General features: G+C 41.5%; 1 protein-coding gene across 2 annotated transcripts in view; it reads right to left on the bottom strand.

Annotated features, from left to right (window-relative positions):
• LOC138293480 (cytochrome P450 4B1-like) overlaps nt 1-19,785 on the bottom strand; it is a 124,200-nt gene that overhangs the window by 24,304 nt on the left and 80,111 nt on the right. Inside the window, exon 6 of one of the 2 annotated variants that reach the window (XM_069232719.1) lies at nt 6,831-6,979. In XM_069232719.1, coding sequence (XP_069088820.1) covers nt 6,831-6,979 — 149 coding nt within the window. Of the gene's footprint in view, nt 1-6,830; nt 6,983-19,785 lie in introns of both variants that reach the window. The other variant, XM_069232718.1, reaches the window with a different exon arrangement.

Below are 19,785 nucleotides of genomic sequence, written 5' to 3'. Positions count from 1 at the left end.
GGGCTAAAATTAAAAATGTGGTGTCCACGGATCCAAGAGAGAGCACAACAGTGCAGGGCAAAAAGTCCTGGTATGGGGTAAGAAGCAATTATAAAGACTCCTGCAAGGTTAGTCTCCAAGCTACTGTTAAAATACACAAGGTAAATCAGTAGAGGCAGAGAGCACAGGAAATTTAGTTAGCAGGCCAAGTCAACCTACAAATGATGTTGCAGACAAAAAGGCTGGGCTCAACGATAAGTCCAATGTTGGGAGGGAGAGGCACACAAAAGCGAGAGAATCCAGTGAATCAGCAAAAAAGGTTATGATCACTCCCTTGCTGTGGACCTACTTCAAAATATTGCCCAACACTCTTATTATGAATGAGGGAACTTGTGGCAGAGAGAAGGCAGCATATGGGCGATCACTGGAGATACCAGGTTTGAGTGGATGAGGTCAACTTCTCACAGCAGATAATTTGGCTTCCGGTGGACTTTGAGTTTTACCAGCCCCAATATGTTTTGAGCACTTGGGGTTGAGGACTCAGATAAGCTAAACACTGGCATGGACAAAACCTGATTAAAGTTGGAAAACTCATGTCATTGAGTGAGACCCCTTCCAATAAGTCCCCTTCCGTGGATTTCCTGGCTTCTGGGGTAGGGGAAGCTGTGGATATTCCAAATCCTATAGAAGGGAGAGGCAGAAGCAAGTCAGTCCATAGAAGCCATGATTTTCTCCCTTTCTATAGAAATCAAGAAAAGATTTAAAGTCTTTGAAGTAAACCAAAAGGAGATCTGAGGAATGTGTGAAAATCTTGTGAAAAAAATGGATGATTTGGCAAATAGGACTGCCACTCTGGAGGAAGCAGTGAAAGACTTAAAAATTACAGTGGGACCTAATAAAGAAGACAGCTGCCTCTTGAAAGCGAATGAACAGGGGTGTCAGGTGGAGTCAGAGGCTCTAGAAAATAATCACAGGAGAAACAACTTGAGGATCTTAAATGATCTCAAAGGATTAGAAAGTGATGATCTAAAATAATTTGTTGTAAGTCTGATTAAAGTAGGGGTCCAAATAGAAGAATCGGAGCAGGTTAAATTAAACATCACTCAAAGAGTCCACTGTGACTCCTTTAGAAAGATCCCTAACAGAAGCAAACTAGAAAGATCTTAGTGAATTTTCAGACCTACATCATAATGGAACGTAGTGAGTGCCCTGAACAGAAATCGCTGAATGTGGATGGGGTAGCTTTTAAAATCAGATTTGATGTTTCTCAGATCACCCTTAACAGGCAGCGGAGCTGGGGAAGAGAACAGACCCACTAAGGAAATTAGAGGCCAGCAGAAATGTCCTGCTACTCTGAGGAACTGATCAAGGATATTAGTCAAAATAGTGCCAGCCAAGAATAATGCACCGGGTGGAAATACTTTAGATTAGATATTCCTTACCTTTCCATCTCTTGCCTTGTAAGTTTATGGCTCTTGCTCTATTAGGGTCTTTGGAGTTTCAGTAACACTTTTGGGCTGCCATGTTTTGGTTCTGTCTTTTCTAAGTGTGCACTCTGGATAGGGTGCTTCTGAAGACTTTAGGCCATGAGGAAGACAAGCAGGATTCTCCAAGGGTGGGGGGGTGGGGAGTTGGGTAGAGGTAAGGGCAATGGGGGGAGAGCATCTGGGAAAAAGTACAAAAAATGACCTCAGGAACCTCAGGGATCTTAGAGGCCCTTTTATTCACCAAGCATCAACGGCGTGGGATAACACCCACTGAACAGGTGGGAGTAACGTTGTGACATGGCAGCCCCCATAAAAATGTTATCATGGAATATTAACGGTTTACAGGTGAAAGGTAGGCGGGAAAGACAGTTCCAATGACTAGGGGACTCTCCGCCACATGTCATCATCTTGCAGCAGATAAATAAAAATGCCAACAAGGGTCTTATTTATAAGGATGAAATGTAAATTGAATCAACAGTAATTGTAAGATGTCCAAAATATAGTAACATTTGAATGGAATTAAACCATTAACATTTTGTGCGATCTAATCACACAGGAATGAAGCCACAGGTGTATTTTCAAAACAGAGTTTGTATTTTACACAGTACGACAATGTAACACTCAATAAACATAAATTCAAAGAGGTACATAAACCAAAAAATATGCAGTTACACAGATATGGTGTGTATAACATTGTCAACGTTTCTGCCGGGCCATCTATCCATGTAACAAAACACACTCAATAGCAATTTCCACAAAGATTAACTATACATTGAAAATCCAAGACTCCACATTAGAGAGCTAGAGATGAGTTGGGTAGTGCGTCTACCAAACTCATCTGTAACTCTCCAATGTGGAGTCTTGGCTCAGCAGAAACGTTGACAATATTATACATACCATATCTGTGTAGCTACATATTTTTTGGTTTATGTACCCCTTTGAAATTATGTTGAATTTTAATCTCGTTTAACAGGAAAGACTACAATAAAGAGATCGACGAATTTGAGTCAGAACTTTGGGCGGTAGAGGGGAAACTGACTCAACAGATGCTTGACTCAGCAAGACAGAAACATCGAAGGAGTCATTACAAACTATAAAGGAAAGGTTGGTGGTAGTCACAGAAGGAAGTTAAGAAAAGATGGGAACCCCATAAACTAACCAACTTCAAGTATGGGGAGAACTGCAGGAAGCTTTTAGCCAGGAAGATAAAATCAGTGCTAGGAAGGAACTTTATTGATGAAGGAAAATGCAACAATACCGGTGCCACTCTAATAAGTATTGGGAAATTGAAAATGCTTTCTGACAGTTCTTTGAAGATCTTTACTTGGAAGATTAATTTGTCACAAAGGAGACGGTGATGAGTTGGGTAAATGAAGAAGACCTAGGTATTCCTAATAAAGAGCAGAACACCCTTCTCAATAGTCATTTCAAACTCTTATGAGGCGAAACGGCAATTAGGACTGGTAAATAAAGCAAGGCAGGAGGGCCAGATGGTCTAGCACTTGAATTATAAATGGCACTGGATGACATCATACTGCTGGTCATGACCAGTTTACTGGGGGAGATTTTTGAGAAAAGGTGACAGTTACCCCTTGTCTTGAAATAAAGCTATAGTCACTTCAATCCTGAAGCAAATAAAATGCCTAAGGAGTTGTGAATCATATAGGCTAATCTTGCTCATAAACTGCGATTACAAAATCTTTGCCAAGGTTTGGTCTGAGAGGCTGAATGGTGTCATTGGAGGTCTCCTGCATGATGATCAAAAGTGCTTTCTAAGGGGGAGAGTGCTACATGAGTTTGCCTATGGTCTAATTGGTTCAATAGATCTGGCTATGGTATACAAGGCATCCTTGGCAGGGGTATGATGCATAATACAATATAAATCAAATCAGTGAACTGGACTTACCTGCAAACTATGCTCAAGTATTTTATTTGGGGGAGAATTTCTGATTTATCAGATCCAAATTGCTACATTATTGGTAAATGGTATTTCACTTTGTCCTTCAGAATAAGTAGGGGAACAAGGCAGGGATGTCCATTATCACCTTTATTGTTCAACCTGTATATCGAACCACTAGCTTGTAAACTCAGAAAAGAATAATACAATCCCTTTTCAGTTGTAACGGTTGCCAAAAGAAGGCTGCTTTGTATGCGGATGATCTTATGGTCTACACTTCAAACTTGCAGGATGCTTAACCACTTATTGAGAGGCTAACCTATGATTTTGGATAGATTGGAGGGTACCCTGTTAATAACACCAAGAGGGAAAATTATCTGATCAAAGAGGAAATTAGGTACTTAGGTGTAAAGATCACTCAGGATATCGGGAAACTCCTGTAAGTATTTTTTATTTTTTTTAATTATGATGGAGTCATGTAAGTTGATGATGAGCTGGGTCCATCTACCTTTTACCATACTAGGAAGAACTAATTTGGTCAAAATTTGATTTTGCCTAAATTTATGTTTATATTCAATGGAATCCCATTGATGTTTAAGAAGGAGTAGTTAGGTAAGCTACAGGGTAAGCTAAGGAGTTTCATCTAAGCCTCAAAGGGGGCACATGTAGCCTGGGAATAGTTGTGAAGGGAAAGAGAAAATGGGGGTTTAACACTTTCAGATTTGCAGTACTATGAATGGGATTTTACACTAAAGAATGAAAATGCGTTGCTAAATAGCCCGGACCGTTCAGAGACAGAAAGTATTTTTAAAACCATGCTAGAGGACCTCCAGGGTGGAGACATTCACTTTATATATAAATGTGGCAATCCCAAATATTACAAGAAGTTGAGGCTCAAGGTGTTGCAAGACTTGGCTTAGTTGTAGTATTGCATCAAGAGGTCTACCAGCCTTCCCCACTTTAGCAGATTTACACCTGTTTGGGACTCCCTTGGTTCCAGTGAGAGTGTCAAAGAAAACTGGCACTTCCCGTTAAAGGCAGGTTTCCAAAAATGGGTCCAGCTATTCGAGGATGGCACACTGTTACCATGGGAAAAGCTTTGGAAAGTGGCGGATGGTAAAACTTCAAAGTTTAGGTACCCCCAATTAAAAAGATGGTCTCAGATGCTGGTGATAGCGATAGGGGGCTCGAATGAGCTGAAAAAGATGCTACTTCAAGGGAAACTAAAGAAGAAGGAAGTCAAAAGATTGTATTGGCTGTTGTTGGATTTAGCAGATGGAGATTTCACATTGCAAAAGGAGTTGCGGGGAAAATACTTGCCGGGGAGATATATGCCGGGGAGATATATGGCAAGAATTTATGAATCGTTTATACAGCAATCTCAAGCTTGCTTGTTTAAGGAGGAATAATCTCTTTTTCCTTCAGAGAGTGTAATGGACTCCGAAAAAATGTAGAAGATGGGAAGAGGTGGTGTAGTGAATAGTACGACGTGTGGGCCTGAGAAGTCACATGATATTCATGTGTTTGTGGAATGCCTGGGGGATTCATAGCTTTTGGGAAGACGTGTGTGGGCTCTGTGTGACCTTCTTATCATAAATATTCAAGTAAGCTTTTCCCTTGTTATCTTTGGGACCCTGGAACAAAGATAGAGCGAAACTACTTTTCTATATGATACTCCTAGCTCAGAGGGAAATATGTAGGAGATGGCTACATTGTCTCACCCTGACGTATGCTGAATGGCTGGGGTCAATTACATACAATTTAAAGATGGAGGCAATAGATTTGAACAGTAGAAGATGTAAACGGAGGTTGCCATTGAGGAAGTGGCTAGAGCAAAAGAGTAGCAGAAATAGCAAGAACTGAAAGTGTGTCGGGTAAGAGCTTGTCTCACAATTACATGTAATTACTGCTCTGGCACTTCGATACCCGGTAGAAAGTGGTGGTACACAAAAGAACTAGCAATATACCTCCAGAGTGGTGGTTGCCTCTAAAATAAGAGTGTAAACACGAAAAGATCTTAAGGGGAATCTTGAGGTGAATGAGGACAAAAAAATTGAAAAAAAGTAATAGGTACTCTTTTCCCATGGGCAGTGGGAATGGTAGAATGCTTTCTGATCTAGCCCTATAAATCCTTTAAAAGTCATACTGCTCAAAAGAAGAATCTTCTGGTACCCCACTGCCTAAATGCTTGGTTGAGGAGCCAGCAATGTTTAGCCCAACTCAATGATGTCCTATGTAAGAATTCATTGCTCTTCCATTTGATATATGTTTACATCAGACCTGATGTAACTGTCTACTACAAATTGCACATAGTTTCTTTCAGTAGGTTGTATAGCAGTTCTTAAACTGCTTATCCCGTACATGTGAGAAAAACTGGCAGTAACCTTTTCAGTTTAGGGTTTCTTCAAGCTGAACACAGGCCAGCAATGCTGTATTGTTTCATATCCAATAACCCATCCCAGTACAAGGTGACAAAGAAGAAGACCTGTGGACGATCAACAAAGTTATTAAGGATCAGCATCATCTGGGATCCACATAACGCATAAAAGAGAAGAATAAAAGATAGGTCGTCATGTGTGATGCTGAGGTAAATGCTCATGATATCCATAAACATATAATAGAACTCAGGCCCTTATCGGGCCACAGAAATACTTCATTCTTAGCAATATCATGGCACAGCAAACAGGTACGGCAAACAGGTCCAAGTTTAATGTCAATGCCTGCGAACTGGCATGCATAAATGTGTTCACATTCAATAGCAGACTAAAGTTGGACACAATGGCTTTTCCAAGGCTTAGAAGATAATCTGGTGGTTGTGGTGTAGGCGTATTGGTGGCATTATTGGTGGTGGTGTGGAAGTGGTATTGGTAGTAGCATTGGTGATGGTATTTGTGGTTTTGGTGGTGGGATTAATGTTGGTACTGGTGGGGTTGGAGGTGGTGGTAGAGGTAGTGGGGAAGTTACAGGTTGCAACAGTAGCATTTGCAGTGATAGTGGTACTGATAAAATAATTGGTAGTGTTGCCAGTGGTACTGTATTGCTTGTTAGTGGTACTGATGGTGGTATTGGTGACATTGACAGTAGTAGTGCTGTTGGTGTGGTACTGATGAAGGGAGTATTGGAGACAGTGATGTGTAAAGCAGTCCTTGAATTGGGGCTGAGGTGTCATCTTGAATAGCAATCCCTTTTTGTGAAGAGGATATTAAAGGCAAGCTGCAGGACTTGGAAGGTTGGGTGAATGGAGGCCTCTATGTGTATCCTAGCTTTAAACAGGAAACACTTTGAGAATACTGCAGTAACCAGAAAATAAATAAAAAAAAGAATCCAAGAAGTGCAAATGTGAGTAAGCAAGTTGTCTGTTCCAGGGGAAACTATCCCTTCTGTTTCTCAATGGTTAATCATTTTGCTACTTAGTGTAATTGCATTTAGTAACTAAGTCATGCTCAAAGGCCATAAGTTATGATTACCTGTATGAAGGTGGGTTACTCTGCAGGCCCTGCGGAACCGGTACCCATCAGGACTGAGATGGTATATAAGATTACTGTGATAAGGGAGGAAGCGAACTCTCTCCTGCACCAGGTGGGAAAGATCATAGACTGCTTGGATGTAGGATGAACTACTGCAAAGAAAAACACAAGGTTAATTAAAGCCACTCTGAACATATTGGTGATTCCAGTGGATCTTGCTTAAATATGGAAGTTTATAGAAGAAAAGACACTGAAGTGTTGAAATGGGATATAAACTATCACAAAGAGGAGTCACATACACGGTCACAAACAAACAAAATTGTGGAAGGCTTTCAGTCTTCCTTTTGCACACATGAAAGGCCTTGCCTATTGCCACAACAGGTAACCTTCTCTAGAGACTTGATGGGTTCAGAAGTCCACCCTGTTCCCAGTCACTCAGAAGAAATGTTCTGGCTATGAAGACATTATTGTACTTTCTATGGACACACCATAGAGGGTAACACAGTACTTAAGAGAAGTAGAGATACAAGAAAGATGTTGTTTTAGGAACGTCAACCAATTAAAATACAAGAGCTAAAACAGTGGAAACACTCAAAGGACAACATGAGCTCATTACACATCATACACTAACGTACGCCATCTTGATTTGGGACAACACGCAGTATACAAAAAGGTGATCATAAGAACACTTGAATTATTATCAGTCACTGTTAATTACTTGAGGTGCATTGCAGTCCATTGTTGTTTTGCACACTATGCCACCTCAGTTTGGATTCAGCAATATGAAAACGAGTCTTGACCCTGCTCCAGTGGTAACAGTCCAGCCCAAACTGCCAGGCCAGAACCTCCCTGAACACAAGCAACCCAGGATCAGTTTCACCCTAATTAGGACTCATCTGCCAACTATTGCTTGGTTCCAGTGACACAGGGTGCATGGGATACCTATCCCATTTAGGGCGATAAACTAAAGTATACAAAAAGTGATTGATGGAATGCATGAAGCAATCTCACCCACAGGTAAATACTCTGGCTGTATCCTAGACCATCATTATTTTGTACACCATATCACCTCAGTTTCGACCCAGCCATATGCAAGCATGATGTGAACTAAAATAAAAATGAATTGATAATCTGTCAAGGTGGAGTATTTGACTACTTGTACCCCTTTGTGTAGTCCTCACTAATATGGACGACCTATAAAGGTACACGTTTTGGAGTAGAAAACACATACGCAAAATTCACATGTGAAGGAACTTTTTGGGCAGGGCTTCGAGGGTGGTGTACACAAATAATCCAGCAAAATAAACTGCATTCACAACTGTGACAGTATAACAGCCCTCTTTGTTGGAAAGTAATCTTTTGTTGAGTCGCAAATTAAATACATTCATTACTATGATAGGGTCAACCCATTGATTCCTGTGGTCATCTGACAATCATTCAATAAGCCTTGGCATAACTAATAGCTCTGGCTTATGATGAAAGTGTCATTTGTGTTATTGATGGGTTATCCACTCACTAAGTCGTCGTACATACACTTTGTCACACTTCTTTGCATGCATGCATCCATAGATCAATTTACTGACACATTCCTACATTCACCCTCTTAAACAACTGCAATAAAACACACAAACTCAACAACATAAACAAGATAAATTAAAAGAATACAAGAAGCTATGCTGCTGTCAAATAATGGTTGGCATATGTTTGCAATAGCAAACCTAAACATAGCAGCAAGTGACCAGTATATATATATATATATATATATATATATATATATATATATATATATATATATATATATATATATATATATATGTGGTAGCCACTCTGTAGTTACAGTAAGGGTTACCAGAGATTGGAATTCCTCTGATTTTTCACCATTAATGATGTTGTGCCTATTTGGAGAATCCCCACAAAACTTTGCAGACCTATTCTTCCTTCTAAATTTGCAGAGATGCAACGTTTTGCATTGTCTGGTCAAGTGGGTGCAAAGGTAAAGGGGGGCGGGGTGGTGGCTAAACTTGTTTTTCCACCAATGCATTTATCACAGAGTTTTGTGTCTTGCGTAGCATGAATACAGCTGAAGGGATTTGCATGACATTTGGCAGGATTAGACATTATGGTAAGCAGATGATTGGGTACTACAGGTAAACAGGGTAAGTAATTTTTAAGTAATACCGCATTTTAACTTTGTGATATCTGTGGCCACTGTACCTTGCAAAATTTTGCAGTAATGTGCAGGAGTACTGATGTACATAGCAATAATATGTCATTATGTAATTGGCTAAACCTCATTTAGAAAAGTTACAGCCAGCCATGATGTTTTAGGTGCATTTTGTATGTGTTCGGCATTTTGCTCTTAGATGTAGGTAAGTATTAGGTCTGATATTTTTCCCCTTTCTATTATGACTTTATTGAAGTGGTACTAGGTAGGACAATTTTTTTATAAGATTCAATATATTTAAAAAAAATGTATGGAGTAACGCAGTACTTCTTCGGAAGTACAGCAGTACCAAAAACAAGTTTTAAAAAGTTAAACAATTAAAAATACATTGTGGTACCCTGTACTTTACAAATATAGGGTACTACACTGTATATTTTATTTTAACATATAACTGCGGTATTACCGCATTAATACCAACAAATTACCATGCTACTTAAATTGTTTTTAAAAATGCCCAGTTCTCCCTATACTGCTGTAACAATATATAGAACACTACACTCTATGTCACTATATTCAACTCCATTCCATTCTACTATACTATAATCTACGCCATTCCACTATACGACACTCAACTCTATGCAATTTTACTCTATGCTATTCCACTATATGACAGTCTATGTCACTAAACTGTACGCCAATAACATTCAAAGTTATTACACTCTACACCACTCCACTGTACACTACTACATTGTATGCCACGACACTGTATGCCACTAAACTCTACACAACTGCTCTCTATGCTATTTGACTCTATGCGACTCCATTGTAAAACACTCAACTTGACGCCACTCCAAAGGACGCTATTACACTGTACGCCAATAGAGTCTCCCCTCATTACACTTTACCCCAATCCACTCTACAACACTCCACTGTATGGTATTCCACTATACAACACTGCACTCTACACCACTACACTGTACACCACTCCACTTTGCGCCACTTCAATCTATGATATTCCACTGTACGTCAATATACTGCACCTCATTCCACTGTACACCACTCTACTGTACGCTGCTGTACTGTACTCTATTCCACTCGAGTGTACACTATTCTACTGTATGCCACTCCAGTGTACGCCTCTCTACTCTACATACACTGTTCCACTGTACGCCAATACACTGTACATCAATCCACTCACACCAGTCAACTCTAGAACACTCCACTGTACGCCACTCTACTCCACGGCCGAAATAGATTTGCTGCTGAGGAGACGAATGTAGAGGGAGAAGCCGTAAAGTCAATCTGACCAGCAATGCACCTCGGGCAGACAGGGGAGCAGGGTGGTCCTGGTCTCCTCTTGGTTCTCAGAGCAGTTTTTAGCCAAAAATATTTTAAGCTCCTACTTTCGGATTTTGGCTGTCTGGGCACCTTTGGCAACACTTACAAGGATCCAGGGCTAAAGTAGCACAACTTGGAGGGTCAGGATTCACTCAGACTAGGTCCAGGTGTGGGTTCAAAATGGAAGAAGCCTTTTGTGTCCCTGTGGCTCTGAATAGCAGGCCAGCAAATTAGCCCAGTGAGTCAGTGTGGAGGTCCAGGGAGAGTTGAAGATCCAGTCCTTTTACCCAGGCAGAAGGCAGCTAAGCAGCAGAACAACAGGGCAGCAGTCCAGCAGGGCAGCAGTCCTTCAGAGCATCAGTCCAGCACAGTGACAGTCCTTCCAGCAGCACATCAGTCTCTCTTCCTGGCAGAGTATCCACAGGTCCAAAAATGTACTGAAGGGTTGGTGCGTGAGGTCCATTTTTATACTCTGGTGCTAAGGTTCTGAAAGATGGAAAAAGCTTCTAGACAGAGGTTTTGAAGTGCATGAAACTCCTCGACTCCCCTTCCCTGGCTCCAAGCTGGCTGTGGTAACAATGTGAGGCAGTTAGGCATTTTGTGTGAAGGCAGAGCACAGGACCTTCAGTTGCAAGTGGGGCTGTGCTGAGCTCCGCCAGCACCCATTCTGCCAGCAGATGGTCAATTCAGGCACACCTAGTCCCTCTATTGTATGACTATCTGGAGGAGTTCATGAAGTCTAACTCTCAATTACACTCGGTCACACAACTTTTTTAAAGTGGCATTTTTAAAATTGTGATCAAAACCCTACCTCTATCATTGCAATGGGCTGTGTGCCTCAATTTCAAAGGCACAAAACATGAAATAACAACCTGCTCCCTATCGGAAACCACAGCTTATTAAATGCAATAAGACATTTTAAATGATATCCTATGGGGGGGTAGGACTCACAGTAGTGATAAACACATTTAGGATTGTTTCACTACCAGGTCATGTAAAGCTTAAAAGTGCATGTCCAACCTTTTAATTACCCAGCACCCTGCCCTGTGGGCTACCTGGGGCCTTCTCTATGTAATCCAAGGGGTGTTGAAGGCTTGGCAAGGGGGTTTAAATGTCAAGTCAAAATGGCAGTTTAAAACTGCATTCAGGCTACAATGGCAGGCCTGGAACATGTTTAAGGTGCTACTTAAGTGGGTGCCACAATCTGTGCTGCAGGCCCACTCTTAGCATTTAATTTACAGGCCCTGGTTATATAGTATACTGCTCTACAAGGGACTAATAGGTAAATTTAATATGCCAGTTGGGTATAAGCCAATGTTACCATGTTTTAAGGGAGTCAGCACAAGCGTGTTTGCAGTGGTTGGCAGTGTTAAAGTGCACAGATTCTAAGGCAAACAAAAATAAGTCCGGCACGAATGGTGGAGGTGAGGCAAATTTTGGGGAAAGCTCACCCTAGGGCTCACAGGTCTAACAATTACCTACTAAAATAATCTTTGAGATTCCATGTAACAGGCTGCTTAGAAGAGATTCTAGCAATAATTATTACACTGCAAATCTTCTCCCTCTGGGCTTTTTCCGCGATAATAGTAACCAAAACTAAAATAATTACCTGTCATTGGCTTGTCACTATAATCACATCTAGACACTTTTATGGAGTGTAAATTTTGCACAAAGACAACCATCCGACATACAGGCATAAAAGTACAAATGTATACAAGATTACAGGTGGAAAAGCAAAGTAACTTTCTCTCATAACAGCCTAGCAACAAATCTTGAATACCAACAATCGAGCAGATTACCAACACCAAAACTCTTGTTTGCTATGTAATCTATGAAATTCAGTATCACAAAATACCTGCCTACAGGCTTTTAGCACAGAGTAATAACAATACATCCTTAAAAGGCTCTCATCACTAACACATGCTTTTTACAATAATTAGCTTCGACCTTTTGACATTGTCATAATGTTTTTTAATAAACAGATCAAACCTATGAAGAGTGGCAAGATCTTTCCCAATGATCCAAATCTTTAACCTTTTCGATTGCTTTAAACTTTAACCAATACTGGACTTTTTACGTGCACATACACAGGCAACCACCATGAATACAATTATAAATATACCGATGTGTAGAAAAATACAGCTTACAAAACAGTATATAAGCCCTCTCAACAGAGCTTAACAAGCCTCATTGAAGTGCCAAAATGTCAAGGTTAGAGAGAATGGGTGGCCACTGCCAAAACCCTTGCCTACTTCAGTAATCTGTGAGAATGCCTCTAACAAAATACCTATATCCTGTAACACAATGTGATAACAACCAACTGTTAAAGGTTTACTGGCTTAAACATATAATTTTCACATTTAATAATCTAGACCAATTGCTTGTGTCACAATGTTTCATAAAAAGCAGACCAAACCTTTGGTGCTGGTCATAATGTTCCTAATGCAGTAAACATCTATAGAGCTTGTCGCCATAGTCAACTCAGGCCTACAGGTTTGAGTGCAAGCTTTTCAACAAGGCAGCCATTAGTCACAAAGTCATAAAATTAGAAAGGTATAGAAAATTCCAGTTGGCTAAGCTAATACTACTTCTCCTAAAATGGCCTATCAAATATTCTTAAAGAGAAAACTTCTGTATCCACAGTTTGACAGCACCAACGCCACTGCCTACTATGATAATCTGTGAGATTCCATGTAAGAAAATGCCTATCTGTAGGCTTTGATATAGATGAATAACAATCTGCACTTAAATGCCTATCAATGTAATGTGATATATGCTTTTCACAATGAACATTTCATAATAAACAGATCAGGCCTACAGGCATGATCTTTGGTTTGCCACCATAACCAACTCAGTCGTTTTGTACTGAGTATACACTTTGCCACAAGCCAAAAAGTACAATGTAAACAGTGTTTTTAATGGAAACACAAAAGATTGGCCCAAGGAAATCCTCTAATTAGTGGAACCAATGTCTGGGTAAAACATAAGCCCCTCTTTCAGTTGTTGATCATGTAACAGTTGTACTGTAAACTCAGACCTAAAAATCCATGAAACTCAATGTAGACTTGGGGTCTCAAACACAAAACTGCACTCTGAAGCTCCCAGATAAAAACAAACAGTAATTTATATAATGTTATATAATGTTAATGTTACAGGTGGGGATAGTTGTAGATATGCCTATAATTATTGGTGTCTGCCAGGAGGATTTCTTCATGATTTCTTTACCAGAGGCAGAATTGAGGCTAAATTCGAAGATCTGAGGAACTAGCCTGCCTTAAACATAGAGTTAAAGACAGGAGTAAGAAAAGAAGCAATTGTATCCCGTGCTAACTTACTCACCGGAAGGGGGACAGGGATTAAAAGGCGAGCCCGATTTCGCCAGAAGAAGATTTTTTGTTGTCTGCTCTAAGGAGACCAGAGTGAAATATGAGCACCTAGGCTGTGATGGCACTAGAGTTTCCTGTGTCAAGTAAACCCTCTTGGTTACTTTGTGGACAATAAACTTCTGATAAGTGCACATAACTTTATCCTGAAAGAAACTCGCAAGTGAGCTACAAAATTCTTGACGACAGGGAGACTGATTATTTTCTGGAGATGACAATATTTTTTTGCTGCCTGTAATAACTCCCTAGGTGAGTTCTTAGAAGACTCAATTATTTGCGCAATATAGTCTGATTTTTCTTTGAACAACAGAGCTTTGTACTCCACTATGTAGCGTTTATATTTTTCCTTCTCTGATTCACTATAAGCTATTCTCCACAAGCGTATTTTACTTTTGCTACCATCCTTTTTAGATCTCTTAAAGCTTCCGTATACCAAGGTGCTGACGGTGTGCTTCTTTGTGATACATGTGTTTTAATAGGCACAGGAGTAGAAAATGCCATGCTCACCCATAGAGAAAAAGCAGAACTAGCTGCATCTAGATCAGGTGGCAACTCAGGAAGAGACTTCTCCTGTTTTAACTGCAGTTCCATAGGGGAGATCTTATTCCATGCATGCGATTTGATAGAGCTCTGCTTGTTTACAATCTGTGTATACTTATTGTTCAAAGAAATCTCAAAAAGTAGGGCATAGTGATCAGACCAGATCAGAGGTAAAGAACCTGTTTGCGTGAGTAGGGCATTATTAGAAAAAAACCTGTCCAGAGTGTGACCGGCAACATAAGCAGGGTCGTCTAATATTTTATGCAAACCGAAGCAGTTAAAGAAATCTAACAGGGCAGCAGTATATTTAACAGACTCAGATTCTAAATAGAAATTAAAATCTCCCAGGATTGTGAACTCCTTTTCACAAAAGCTACTTTCAAGAAGATATCCTAGCGCTTGCAAGAAATCTTTTCAGGGGCCAGGTGAACGATAACAAGCAGGTCCTTAAAATTATCAAAGCTGGAAAGAGTAATGTTAAAAGAGAGTGCCTCACAGTATTGAGAGGGGACAGGACTAAACATAGGCCCTCTTTATGACCCTGGTGGATGGCGGTATTTTGGAGAAAAGTACTGCCAACAGGCTGGCAGTACCTTTCCCCAAAATATGACATTGGCGGTTTGGCTCAAGCCAAACCACTAATGTACCACTCCGTCCGCCAGGGCGGTAACAGCTGCCAGGCTGGAGACTACAGTCTCCAGCCCGGCGGCCATCACTGTCCCACCCGCGGGATTATGACCCTGCCTACCGCCATGGTATTCGTGGCTTCCTTACCGCCACGAAAACCATGGCGGTAGGCACTATCAGTGACAGGGAATTCCTTCCCTGTCACTGATAGAGGTCTTCCCCGCCCCCCTCCTTCTCCCCAGAGACCTCCTCCACCCTCACCCTCCCCCTCCCGACCTGTGATGATATTAATTTTGTTTGACCAATGATTTTGTGTTTCAACACTGCGCATATTAGTTGCTCAATGTTCACCAGTAGCACATTATATGTTTTGTTCAGTTTAGCCGCCTATTGGCTTTCACATTGCATTAGCCATTACATTCTGTATTCTGCCTATTGGCTTTGACATGCTGTATTCAGTTTAGTTGCCTATTGGCTTTGACATGATATTAGACATTACACTTTGTATTCAGCTCAGCTGCCTATTGGCTTTGACATGATATTAGACCTTACATTTTGTATTCAGCTCAGCTGCCTATTGGCTTTGACATGACATTAGACATTACATTTGATATTTAGGTTAGCTGCCTATTGCATTTAACATGGAGTTAGACATTGCAGTTGAGAATCCAAGCTGTATTTTTCCAAGCTGTGTTTTTGCACAAGATGAACCAAGATGTTTTTCTCACAGTAGACTAGACCTGATAAGAGAGGGTACATGGGTTGTTTTTCTCCGCTTGAGCCTGGGAAGAGGAGTAGTCTCGGAGACCTGGCCAGTCTCCAAAGGCTTGCTCAGTTTTCCTGAGTCTGAGAGGAGGGGGCACGCTTTTGAAAGGATGACTCGGGGCTTCAGAGATTTAGATTCGAATCTGCTTGACTTCGGGCTGGAACTTGGTGCCAGTTGCCAGTCTCCCGTGTGGGTAGATAATCTCTTTCTCACAGTTGACCGGAGTTATCAACTTGCAGACCCCAGAAAGATGAAGCTGTAAATAGTTTCTCACACGGTGAAGTATTTGTTTTGCTTTGCATTATATATATAACCTGCTGTGTACATTGCAACTGAGAAGTACTGTGATATATTTTGTTTTCATTGCTGCAATACTTTTACTCATTTGAACGTGTGCTTGAAATCTATTAACTCGTCTCTCACGAACTTGTGGGTGGGGAAGAATTAACAACAATAAAGGTCTTCTTTGAACTCAGAAGTGCATTCCAGATATGTTCTGTAAGCTCTGATACGAGATAAGTAGGAAAGCAGAACACGACCCCTCCGACATACAGGCACATTCTTGCACCATCATACACACGCATACACATCCTTCTGGCGGAATTCCGGTTACGGTCATAATATGGCAGTCGGCTGGTAGCCACGCCGATGGTCATTTGGCGTCCGTCGCCGTGGACGTAGGTGTTTTTTACCGCCACTGTCATAATGAGGGCCATTGTTTTAAAAGAATTGCGATAAATTATAGGCAGTCACCCACCTCTTTTACGCAGACTATCCAGCCTGTAATGTACATAGCCGGGAGGGATTGAGTCAGCTAAATCGGGCACAGCAGTAGAGTCAGCCCATATAGTTATTTAAGACACTTTAATAGCTTTACAATATTATGTGGCTTGCCCTTGCCCCTGAATGTTCAAGCAAAGGTAGCTGGATAAATAAACAAAACGATCACAGCTGCCTTGAGGACAAGTTTTCCTTTGAGAAAGCACACAACTTCTACAGAATCAAAACATGTTCTCCTGACTACCAACTTAGTGGCAAGGCCAAAGCACCTCTCCAGGTAGTGCTTCCTAGAGCAGTGGTTCCCAGACTTTCAGAATCATGACCAACTTTTTTGGACAACAAACTTTTGGGACCCACCTACCCTAGATGGACATGAGGTGGGAAGTATTTTTTAATGCAAGTAATGCATCATGTGGTAGTGCACTGTCACTTACGGACAGCATATTTTCCATTGACATGGCAAATTACATTTGCACAGTGTTGGAAATGGCCTTTCTGCAGGGTCACCCCCAAACTTTTTGCCTTCCTCCTTCTCTTTTTCTGACCTAATTTTTGCTGGCTTTAGGACTCTGCACACTTTACCACTGCTAATCAGTACTAAAGTGCAAATGCTGTCTCCTTAAAACATGGTGACATTGGCTCATACCCAATTGGCTTATTTAATTTACTTATAAGTCCCTAGCCAAGTGCACTACATGTGCCCAGGGCCTGTAAATTAAATGCTACAAGTGGGCTGCAGCACTGGTTGTACCACCCACATAAGTAGCCCTCTAACCATATCTCAGGCCTGCCATTGCATGGCCTGTGTGTGCAGTTTCACTGCCACTTCGACTTGGCATTTAAAAGTAATTGCCAAGCCTTAAGTCACCTTTTTCTACATATAAGTCACCCCTAAGGTAGGCCCTAGGTAGGCCATGCTATGTAGGTAAAAAGCAGGACCTGAACATGTGTGTTCTATATGTCCTAAATTCGTTTTACACTACTGTGAGACCTGCTCCTTTCATAGGATAGCATTAGGGCTACCCTCATACACTGTTTGAGTGGTAGATTCTGATCTGAAAGGAGTAGCCAGGTCATATTTAGCATGGCCAGAATGGTAATAGAAAATCCTGCTTATTGGTGAAGTTGGATTTACTATTGCTATTCTAGAAATGCCACTTTTAGAAAGTGAACATTTCTCTACACTCACATCCTTCTGTGCCTTACAGCCTGTCTCCGATCCACATCTGTCTGGGTTAGTTGACAGCTCCCTTGTGCATTCACTCAGACATCCCCAAAAACAGGATGCTCAGTCACACTTGCACACATCTGCATACTGAATGGGTCTTCCTGGCCTGGGAGGGTGGAGGGCCTGACACCTACATGTCAAAGGACAGTAGCCTGCCCTCACACAATGGACTGCCACACCCTCTATTGGGACCCTGGCAGACAGGATGGAACTGAAAGGGGACCTTGTGCACTTCTAAGCCACTCTTTGAAGTCTCCCCCACTTCAAAGGCACATTTGGGTATTTAAACAGGGCCTCTGACCCCACCACCTCAGACACTTCTTGACAAGAAACTCTGCACCAGAACCTGCAACCTGCCAAGAGGAACTGCCTGGCTGCCCAAAGGACTCATCTGATTGCTTTTTTGCAAAGGACTGCTGCCTTGCTGTTGCCCTGCTGCCTTGCTGCCCTCTGGCTCTGCTGAGAAGTGCTCTCCAAGGGCTTGGATAGAGCTTGCCTCCTGTTCCTTGAAGTCTCAGGGCTAAAAAGACTTCATCCTGCAAAGAACTCCTTGTGCGGCGCAAATTCGATGCACAGCATGCCAGAAACGACGCACAGCCTGCATTGCGGTGAGAAAATCACTGCACGCCGAACCAGAATGATGCAGCCTGGCTCCCGAGTGGGGACTGACGCAGCGCCAGCGTTGGGACTGAAACTTCAACGCCTGGCCAACTGGATCGGCACATAGCCGAACTGGAACGACGCAACCCGACTTCCTGCGAGAAGAATCGACGCAGCACCTGCCGTGCGACAGAAATTACCCCGCATCGCCCACCGGATCGACGCAGCTCCTGTGACTTTGTCCTGCATTCCCAGGATTTCTCTGCATCGTCCCCAGGGCATCCAAATACCCTGCAAACTGAAGAGGATCCACGTCAGCGTGCCGGAAATCGACGCACGGCCCTGGCTGGGTGAAAAATATCGAGGCATCGTCTGTGTGCGCCCGGAGAAACTGACTCACACCTCTCCGTTTTCCACACTTGCCCTCCTCTACGGCCCCTTGCAGATAATTTAGACGCAAACCAGGTACTTTGTGTTTGCAAGAGACACATATTGCTTTTTAAAGACTTAGAGACTCTTTTATTTATCATTTTCTAAAGTGATATCTCAATGTGTACTTAACAAATCTTCATCGTTTTGACCTGCATTTAACCAGGTAAATATTCTACATTTTTCTAAACACTGTGTAGTGTATTTTTGTGGTGTTATACTGTGTTATTGCATGATTTATTGCACAATATTTTACACATTGCCTTCTAAGTTAAGCCTGATTGCTCAGTGACAAACTACCAGAGGGTGGGCACAGGATAATTTGGATTGTGTGTGACTTACGCTGACTAGAGTGAGGGTCCTTGCTTGGAAGGGGGTAACCTGACTGCCAGCCAAAGACCCAATTTCTAACACACAGACATAGAGTTTTACTAATAAAACTATATAGCACACAAATGATAACATGTAGAAATCGGAGTTCTGTGATAATGTGCAGAAATCAGGTTTCTGTGAATATTTACCATGTGTGCATCAGCAAGTGAGTGTCTTTATTTGCTATGAATCTATTAAAACGAATTTTTAGCACAGTTCAGAATTACAAAAAGGTGCTTCATTTTTGCTTTCCTAACTGCTGGATCCGTACAGTTCATTTACAGGCATTTTTATTTTGTTGTTAATTGCAAAAAACAAAACCCTATCTTCTCACATAGTTCACTTTAAAAACTCCTATCATTTTCCAGGCAGAGAAAGAAAACACCAATCCTCATGTTAAAAGAATAAATCAGCCTGACATTGACCTCTGTCTTTGAATCACCAGCAAGTGTGACAAGTTAAAGGCATCTTTATTTATTGTTCAGACTCTCGGGAAAAAAACAAAAATCAGCTCGCCTCACCAGTGGGACCTGACCCACCATTTGGGAAACACTGTCTTAGAGACCTTTTTGGGTCAATCACGTAATGTCTGACGAAGACAGACCTAAAAAAACGTATTAGAATAAATCACAGAAATAAAACAAAAAGTGATTACTAGAACAATTAGTGGGATATATGGGTTCTGAATAATTGCTAGCCTGGTTACTTGTTGTCTATTGCCATAAGAA

Source organism: Pleurodeles waltl, chromosome 4_2, assembly GCF_031143425.1.
Source record: "Pleurodeles waltl isolate 20211129_DDA chromosome 4_2, aPleWal1.hap1.20221129, whole genome shotgun sequence".
Classification (NCBI taxonomy): domain Eukaryota; kingdom Metazoa; phylum Chordata; class Amphibia; order Caudata; family Salamandridae; genus Pleurodeles; species Pleurodeles waltl.
The sequence above is the reverse complement of the archived record's forward strand: the minus strand, read 5'-3'. Positions and strand labels throughout refer to the sequence as shown.